At 40.0% G+C, this 10,126-nt stretch overlaps 1 protein-coding gene across 1 annotated transcript; it reads right to left on the minus strand.

Moving 5' to 3' along the window:
- Positions 1–880: 880 nt before the first annotated feature.
- Positions 881–5,048, minus strand: LOC311063177 (alpha-1,6-mannosyl-glycoprotein 2-beta-N-acetylglucosaminyltransferase). The gene is made up of 2 exons (XM_084082453.1): positions 4,941–5,048; positions 881–4,801 (listed from the first exon to the last, which is right to left on the minus strand). The coding sequence occupies exon 2, from the start codon at positions 4,502–4,504 to the stop codon at positions 3,242–3,244; it is 1,263 nt and encodes a 420-aa protein (XP_083938579.1). The 5' UTR covers positions 4,505–4,801; positions 4,941–5,048; the 3' UTR covers positions 881–3,241.
- Between the last annotated feature and the right edge of the window lie 5,078 nt (positions 5,049–10,126).

Raw genomic sequence — 10,126 nt, forward strand, 5'->3', positions numbered from 1 at the left:
TGAGCAGCGTTGTGGTTTCTTTACAGTCTACTATTCAGTGGTGGAAAAAGTACTCACATGTTTTACTTAAGTAAAAGTAATACTGCAATGTACCAATACTCTGTTACAAGAGTAGACAGTAAAAAAAAAAAAAAAGGTAATACAAGTCTGGAATAAAAAACAGTACAAAAGTATTGGTATCAAAATGTCCCATTTCACAGGTTTTCAAATGTATAACATGTATACAAATCTTTTGAAAATAGCAGATCTACAAGCTCACAATGCGTCGCATCCCGACGCATTGTGAGCTTGTAGATCGGCTATTTTCAAATGGTCGAAATGTAGGCTTAAGTCTAAGTGGTTAATGTATGTTTTTTTGTGATAATAATCAAAATCTACATAGTAATTAAAGTTTTCAAATAATTGTAGTGGAGTAAAAGTACAATATTTGCATTTGAGAGTGGAGTAGAAGTAAAGTTACCGAAAATTGGAAATACTCCAGTAAAATAAAACATACCTCAACATTTTACTTAAGTACAGTACTTGCATACTTTACCCCACGGCTTTACAGTTATTCAGGGATTGTTGTTACAGTCTACTATTGTTGTGGTTGTTGTTCAGGGCTTGTTTACTCTTTACTCTTGTTGTCAGAGAAATACTGATCTGTCATCAGTGTTGTCTTGTGCTCAGAGCTTGTTTACTGATTATGATCAGAGTCCAAGAACCTCCTCTCATGGAGTGAAAAACGCCCTTTTGAATGAAAAACATGATCACCCCACAATTATCTTCTTTCATAGGCGGCCAGACGTTAAGCCAAAGCTAATGGCTGTTATTTATTTACAATAGTAAAATTTAGAACAGCTGTGTTTATATTGTGTTTGTGTAAAGACAGACACCGGCGAAAAATCAACCATTTTTATTTTCCCACTTTGGCAACCATTGGGTGTTGTAAAATAGAGCAATTAACAATTATTTCACATGATACACAAGGACAAACAATAAAAGACAGATTTGGTCCGACTCTGAACAATTATGTACACCTCACACACTGAGTCAAGAATTTCCAGCAAAGAGAAACAACCCAAACCAAATCTAATCTAATAAGGCTCATAACGAATAGATTGTGCTTTGCAAAAAAGATTTAAAAAAAGAAAAGAAAGGTTTAGACGTTAGAGCAATGAATCATTCTAATTTCACATTGGTTTATCACATATTCACCCATCAATTACTATAAGGCACATATTTACAATTTGAGGGGCAAAAAAAAACAGTCCACAACTAATAAACGTCATGGACAGCCTAGAAATATACAGGGTTGTTGTCACAGTGCCATCCACAGTAAAATCCTAAGTGTTACGTATCCAAATGTAACCAGAAGATCAAAATGTAACCACTTGGTTACATTTGGAGACGGTTCTACGAGGTCATAGGAGTAAAATGAACCACTTGAACCCCAGCATCCTCAGCCAAGAATAGCAGATCTACACGCTTGCAACGTGTCGACGCCGGCGCGTTGTGAGCTTGTAGATCGGCTATTTTTGGCGAAGGGATTTGGTGTAGACCGGAAAAGTCAGGAGGGTTTAAGACTTGAACCCTCTTGACTTTAAGTGGTTAATACTGAGGATTTTAATGTGTATGGGGATAGTGGAATGATGATCAACAGGCTCCCGTTTGACCAGAATACCCTTACAAAGTCCATCTGCATAAAGGTCATATACCCTTTACATGATTCTAATTAAGTCCCTGGGGAAAGAAATGCCATTATCAAGAGTTGATGACATATTAATAAGTAATACCAGCAAGCCCACATAAATAAGTACTTGTAGTTGTGTATATTTGATCAACATCTATGTAACTCTTAAAATATGAATTAATGTCAAGTTTTGGCAACACCATAAGAACATGAAAATGTATGCACATATGACATCATTTAGCTTACATTACTGTTTTTAAAAGTAAAATCCGGGTGTTGTGTGCTTTATGATTCAGTGTGTCGTATAAATTCTGTGAGTGCCTGGAACAGGTAAAGTTTGTAATTTTCTATTAAAGAAAAAAATATTTAATTTTGGTTATAAAATCAAGACATATCCCAGCATATCTTTGACTAAATGATGTGCAAATGTACAAAAAAACGTTGTTTGCCAACCCAAAATTTGAACAAAGTCTCCACAAGGTTCACTCATGCCCATCACAAAGCAAACAGTGACAGTTATGAATCGATATCAGTCAGCCGACAAGAAATGTGTTCAAGTTTAGTGGGATGTGTGCAGGTTATTTTACTTCTCCATTTACACTCTCACAGACACACACACACACACACACACACACACACACACACACACACACACTCACACTTCTAAATGGAGAGGTAAAACCAGTTAGACCACAGTTCCCAACTCCCTCAATACCCAGTTAACTATGGAAACAAACAGAAAGTTACATTCAGTAACATAGAAGGCCATTAGCATGTCCATCTCATCATTTTGTAGGTGAGGTCAACAGTCAACTACAAAGGCAGCACTGGCTCAAAAGCAACAAGTTTGACTTGTTAGAATTACAACTTAAATGTGTGCAATATATATTGATGATTGTCCTCTACAAATCTGTAAAACCCTACATATGGGTTTATGCATTACATGTGCATTTTTGATTGTTACACTTAAAGTTGTACCATAACATGTAAATATATTGCATTGGAACATTTGCAATTCAATATTCTGCACTTTCACATCATTCAAACATGTCACACTGCTTGTTGATACACTGTGTCTTAGGCACGTTTCACAAGTGAGACAAGATTTGATTTTGCAATATGCATGTCATCAAATCATATATGTGCCAATTCTGACACAGATACTTTACCCTCACCTCATACACTGACATAATCAATATGTCTTTGTTTATGCCACATCCAGAGAAGCAGAAACCTGACACTGAAAGTGAATGTGAATCACAGAATGTCCATGCATTGCACACAACACACAAGGAACGTCTTTGGCAACTGCGTAGCTTTGGTGATAAAACAAGTATTTTGAAGACTAATCTCGATGCCTAGCTGCATAAACACACACCACATTCTCGGACCTCATTTGGTCCCAACCCTTGGAAGACCTCCCTCGCTGAAAGAAAACATAAACATTACGGAAAAGTCAACACAGTGGAACCCTGAAAACCCATGTGTATGAATGGCTGGCGCGTCTTCCACAGCATACCAACGAGAAAGTTTTATCCATACCATTTCTCAATGGGGTGAACGCATGGGTCACAGGCGTTTGGAATAGTTTTTACACAGGACATGGTCTCGAACGTCTCCCCATCCACCATTCTTCATGTGCGGCTTGTGGTCCACTGGTTCTGTGCCGCTCAGGACAAGAGATGGAGGGAAGAGGCTCTCTTTGGCCTTTTGGAGGGATTCCTCGGCCTTCTGCAAGGCCCATTCAGGCCTGCAGTTTTCCTTCTGATGCAGGCCGCAGTCTCCTGTGTGGAGAACCCTGGACCCCTGGGCCACCAAGACCTTGATGGGCTTCGATATGCAAGTCCCCGAGAGACGCTGCAGGGTCCAGTCCCAGTTGTAGTCGTCGTAGGTGCAGTAGTCGTCGCCGCAGCCCATCAGCTTGTAGTACATGTCTTTGGAGATGCCCATGCCGATGTTGTGCTTGGTGGACATCCACCCAGTGGTCAGCACCTTATTGGACACCGTGGAGAAGTCGGCGGTGCGGTCGTGGTTGCCCAAAGCCAACATGTCACAGTCCGAGCAGCTGCTCTTCCTGTGCTCCGCCATCAACTTGTAGAGATGGTAGAAGTCAGGTAAGAGGAAGTTGTCCTCCTCCAGGAAGATCGCAAAGCCGCTGTAGCCCTGCATGGCCTGCACTCGCTCCCACACAAAGTGCATTTTCCACCACCAGTGGTGTTTGGTTTGCGTGATGGAGGCTTCCCTGTAGTGTCCATATGAGTCAGGGTGCTCGGCGTTGAGGCATCCTGTTTTCAGGGCTTCAGCCTTGGCTATGTCTCGAGGGCAGTCATTTGGATCCTGCCCAGGAAACTCACTGGGATACAGCTGAGTGCTAAAAGGGAAATAGATTTGCAGTACTTTGCAGAAAGTTATCCCTTGCACAATGGAATTGATTTCCTGTGAAAAATAGTCGTGGCTGAAGATAAGGAGGAAACTGTGGACCTCAGCAGCGTTCTCCAACGACTTGACGAGTAATCTGAGGTATTCAGGTCTGTTATGGACCTGTACAACCAACACCAGGTGAGGGTCCCCTGGAAACTTATCCACATTGAGAATGTTCTGTTTGTAATTGGCAACATAAACAGACTGAGTCAATTCTGGCACAGAACCAAAATTAAACTTAAGTATGTCACCCGATTGCTGACCCTGGCTTTCCTGTACCGAAGTATTGGGTCTACTAGGTCTTTCATCATCAGACATTATTAATACACGTGTAGTAAACATGAGAGTCACAACTATGAAGGAAATACCCAGCAAAGCGAGCAGATTCCTCTTGTTCAGTCTGAACCTCATTTTCGCGTCGCGTACGATGTAATCTTTGTATTAAAAAATAATGGCTTTGAATCGCCTACAAATCGAGAGCTTCATTGTGAACCTTTACTCCGTATTCCGTCGTGTTTCCCCCTGTAGTAGTGAAACTCCCGGCGCTGCACACGTCCTGGCGAGTCTTGGCGAGTGGCACGATCGAGTCGCAAACAAAGTGTCAAAAGTTCATTGATGGCTTTTCTTTCGCCGACTCGATTGTGTCCAAATTTGAGAATTCGGTGTCATCTGCGATACAATAGCCGTTCCATTCTGCCAGAGTACCACCTGTAAAAGAGCAGGACAAAAGTGTCTGAAAAGCGTTTCAACTCGGGTTGCGTTTTTACACGGAGAGGTCGCGTACGCGTAGTGCCGTTTAAAATCAAGTTCCAAAAGAATGTAATTCACTTTCGTTAAGTTGACTTACCAAACGTTAGGTGTCATGTGTCACTGTGCGCTCATACCAGGAAGAGACTAATAGGACTATGAACCATCTTCTGGTTCTACAGTGACTTATTGACTGCTGACGTGTACAATCCAGCCAACGGGAACAGACAGGGGTTTCTGTTCAACGAATCGCTGGTCTACCTATAGTTGTGTAATGTGAGACTAGAAGCTATACATGAAGTGGAGTACAGCCCTCTTTTTTTACTTAAGTAAAAGTATCAATATTGCAATTTAGAAATACTCTGTTACAAGTAAAAGTCCGGAATTCTAAATGTACTTGAGTAAAAGTACAAAAGTATTCACAAGTACTAATTTTGCAGAATGTCCCATTTCAAGTTTTCAAATGATCTTTTGAAAATAGCAGATCTACAAGCTCAAGCTCACAATATGCTACCATAGTGATCACTATGGTAGCATATTGTGAGCTTGTAGATCGGCTATTTTCAAATGGCCGAAATGTATATAGGGCTGAAGTGGTTAATGTATGTTTTGTTATAATGATCAAAATATAGAAAGTAACTAGTAGCTAAAGTTTTCAAATAATTGTAGAGTAAAAATTGCAATATTTCCTTCTGAGATGTAGAGGAGTAGAAGTAAAAGTATAACAATTGGAAATACTCCAGTAAGTAAAAGTTCCTCAAAACTGTACTTAAGTAAGTACTTGAGTAAATGTACTTAATTACTCTACAACACTGCATGTAGGACCATCAGAACAAAATGGAAAGAAAAAAAGAACGAAAGAATTAGGTCTATACCAGACTAAATAATATATTTTAAACTAGTCTTGGCGATTGGCCTATTATTAATAAGAATCATTAATAAGAGAGGAATTCTCACTCATATATCATGAAGCTATTTGCATAGGCTCATCATGTGGCTTTCTTTGGCAGTACCAGTTGGTTTGCATAATATTTACACTTTCAGGTTTGACATGTCGAGTGGCTCTTGTGTTGCCCCAGAGGGGAGCATACTCAAGTTCCCTCAGCCTTATGTTCCCTCTATGTTCTGGGGAAAATCAATGTCTGAAGTTTGTTAAAGGATTGATTGATTGATTGAGTGAGTGAGTGAGTGAATACTTTATTAGCAGTTTGCTAAAAAAAAAAAAAAAAGCACAGGAAAGTACAGTTCAATACATAGGTCTGCTAAGAGGATTTGTACCCAAGAAAGCCTATGGCTTGTTTCCATTGGGGTTCTTTGTACTCAATTCATTGAAACATTAATGACAGACAAATAAACACTACTATGCAAAACATCATATAGACAGTTTGAAAACAAAAACAAAAATACACACAGTAAACAGTTCGGGGGGGTAGGCTAGTTCTATGTTAAAGTCCTGTAACCACAGCAACAAGCACTTGTGCATGGACATCCCTGTGCCATAGGACACACGCAGACTTTGAGACTGTACGGTCGGCCGGTACCTGTGTTATGCCCAGGACACACAGACAGACAGACACACACACACACACACACACACACACACACACACACACACACACACACACACACACACACACACACACATATATATATATATATATATATATATCGGAAAGATGTACTATTCTGTGGACTGCCTTGATGGACAAATACAATACTGCAGACTGTGAGACTGAAGCCACATTTGATGGCATAAAGAGTGGCACCATATTGTGGGTTGTCACTAAACTGTCATTGTCCAAGTAGAAATCCCAGCTGGATACAGATGCAGACTGTCACTAGCTCATATCCTGACCTGGCTGGGAAAGTCTGGGTGGGTAAATTGAGTGAGAGAAACACTCTCCTCTCCCTCATCAACCATCATGTTTGATGGTATGGAGTGAGGAACCCCATGTGCTCCCTCTGGAGTTGCTAAGTGGCCATGCAGAACAAGAAGACTGCATTTATGAAGAAGGTACTAGGCCAGTTCTGTGTAACTGTGCGGGTGTAGTGAAGCAGTGCATTGCTGAAAAATTACTATTTGTGCACAATCAATATACTAAAATATATCTTGTCCTTTACCCTCCTTTTATGCCATAATTTCCTGTCTGTCTGCAGAGTAGAGTTTATTGCTGTGTCCTTGCTGAGGCAGCTGAACCACTTCCTGTAGATAACATGATTAGATGAGAACACACAGCAGGGAAGTCGACCCCGCCGAGAAGAGGTGCCAACCTGCCGAAAAGATTTTCATTTATTCTGGCTTCTGAGGAGACGGTCAGTATATCACATGGCCACGGTGCTGTGCTGAGGTTTTCACCACCACAGTATTCCTTCCTACAGTACATTCTTTCTGCTGCACCCCGTCTCTTGCTTAGATGCCCTGCACAGCTAAAAGAAAGAAAAAAGAAAACGTCCTTCCTTCTGCAAGTTTATCACAAAATGTAATTAATTGAAACAAAGTGGATCTTCATGAGTCACAAGGCAAGTTTGCCTTCCGCCACACTGAGAGCTTTCACAATGAGTCTTGAAAGAAAGAAAGAAAGAAAGAAAGAAAGAAAGAACCAACAGGAAGTGTTCGAGGAATTAGCATGCTACAAAGTAACTAGGATGGTCTAAACTAAACAATACAGAGTATCTACTGTAGCATCTACAGTAAATAACATACCAACTGTTTACAAGTAAACAATCAGTACCTAATAGCATCAATCTAAGCTGGGGTATCTAAACTTTGACCTATGTAATGGGGTTCTGTAGGCTACTTGCTGGAGTAAAGGAGTGTAAAACCCTACTCTCTTTCAAAACTGCCCTAAAGATACACCTTCAGGAGGCTGCAATTGGAAAATGGCCCCTGTCTAAGTCCTAACCTAACCTACCCCCCTACCCCCCCCCCCCCTCTCTCCTTCTCCTTTTGTACATATTTCTCACTCTTCATACCAGTAACCTGTAAACTGATTGTATGACATTCTATAGTAGTTGTGTATATCTGTCTGTCTCTTATATGTCATCATGATTTGTGTGCATGGGGAACTCATTTGAAACAAGCTCTGTGCTTTTATGAGTCTTCCAGTTTAGTAGACCTTGTATTGTGAATTTGTACTTCCATGTACTGTTGTTCTCATGTCTTACTAAATAAAGTACATCAATCAATCAATCAATCAATCACCACTCTTCATCGTCAGAGGGAGTGTTATGTTGTTTTTGGATAGTTTGACCCGCACATAGAGTGTAACAATGGACACGTAGCATTTAGGACTTTGCTGTGTACGTTCAATCATCAGTGTGATGTCAAAGGCAACAAATGGCTTGCTTGATTTAAATGAGGCTGAGTTCCACTTTATCAGCTCAGGAGGCACAGATGGAAAGCAAGTGGGATACTAGGGTTCAGACAGCGCAAGAATGAGGAAGTCTTGCACACTCCTGTTAAGTTGCAAACTTCCAAAACTTCAACTTCAATACATCCAGAGACGAGTACATTGGAGCTGAAACCACTACCCTCATTCACCAACTAGGCACTGGTTACACATACTGTCAGAAAACAACCACATATTTTTGTGTCACATCCTCTTAGCTTCTCACACAGGTGCCACCACTAACTGTAAATGGTGACGTCAATCGACTCATCATTAAAAAAACAAAGAACATAATATTAAGAAGACATGTCATAGTGTTTCCTTCAGCATAAATGTAAGTGACTTACTGTTATATAGCTCCTAAAAAGCTCAAATATCCTTGGAAACACAACTTATACTACATGAAAACAGAACAGAATATATGCAGCACTGCAGTTCAAATGTAACTAAATGACTGTTCATGTAAAAGTAATAGGCTGTTATAAACTGATGAAGTGATTACACATAACTGTTTACAAGGCAGTGTAACTGACCACATCTTTCTTTCTCTCTCTCTCATCACCAGGTGCAGCATTTGTGGGTGTAACCTGTACAAAGCAACAGTCTTAATCCATTCAGTGTGTACACAAAACATAAAAGTAAAGAAAAGGCCACACACTCGTAGCCACAAAGCAGGATTTATAGAAATGAAAACCAATATATCGACCTGGAAAGGTCTTCTTCAGGGAATAACACAGCGGGAAAAATGACATCACCTGTCACAGACAGACTATTGGATGGATGAAATCATGGAAAGTTGAATTTGGGGTTTTGATTGATTAATAGATGTTCTATTGACATCATGTGCATATACATGGCCATACTGTATATGTACATAAAATAAAAAATGTCCCCCTTTTCTTTTACCAAATTATTTCACAGATTGCAACTCAACTAATTGATGGTTAGGTCCAGCTGGTCTGTCAGTCAGCTCTTTATGGAGGACTTGAAGTTAACAATGGAGCTAATTTGACTTAAGGCTTGCAGGTAATCCATTCCACATAACTGATGCAGAGTATTAAAATATGTCATTTGCCATTATAGAGCTCTTGATTGTGATAGGCACAGTATGTGGAGCTCCCTCTGGTGGAATAAGTGTGTACATTAGGTATCACCTTGTTTACAATCCCATGGACCATACACATTTTAATATGTGATACTCTCTCCTCCACTCTGAGCCACTTGAGGCTAATAAAATGAGCAGGGAGATCAACGTTCTGGGCTGGAGTTTAAAGATCAAGGTAATTTGTTTTGAGAGTTCTGTGAATTTATTTTTTCTTTGGGATGCTAGTGTACCAGGGTCTGTGTCGTAATCAAAGTTTCAAGTGCCCCAGCCAGTATTTTGAGAGTGTTTCTATTTATGAAGTGGATATTCTGGTTAGAATGTTAATTTGGGGATTACTTTTAGTGCAATACTCTCTTCAGTTGTCCAGTATAGAGCCTATAAGTGACGTCTTCATTGGCTGTAACTACAAACTAAGTCACCTACTACCACTCTGAACCCAGGGGACTTATTTAGTTTTGCATTAGACCCAGGAAACAGAAGATGGTGTCAGTACCAAACCAAACAAGGTACAGCTCACATAGACACAACAGAGGTATTACAGAGGAAATAATAGATAAGAGACCAGGAGAAGATAAAAGACAGAGACTGTCATAAAAACAAACAACAAACACACAAGCAAGAAAAAAAATCCTGGCAGGGTGATTGATTGATTGAAGTGATTGAATATTTTTATTAGGCAGAAATGTTAAAAACAGAACAAGTACAGTCAAAACACTTTGTCTAAAAGGTACGTCCAAAACATATAAAGTAGCACCAAACAGTTTACAAAATTCAGAAAAAAACACTATACAG

Source organism: Gymnoscopelus microlampas, assembly GCF_963454915.1.
Source record: "Gymnoscopelus microlampas genome assembly, chromosome: 16".
NCBI classification, from domain to species: domain Eukaryota; kingdom Metazoa; phylum Chordata; class Actinopteri; order Myctophiformes; family Myctophidae; genus Gymnoscopelus; species Gymnoscopelus microlampas.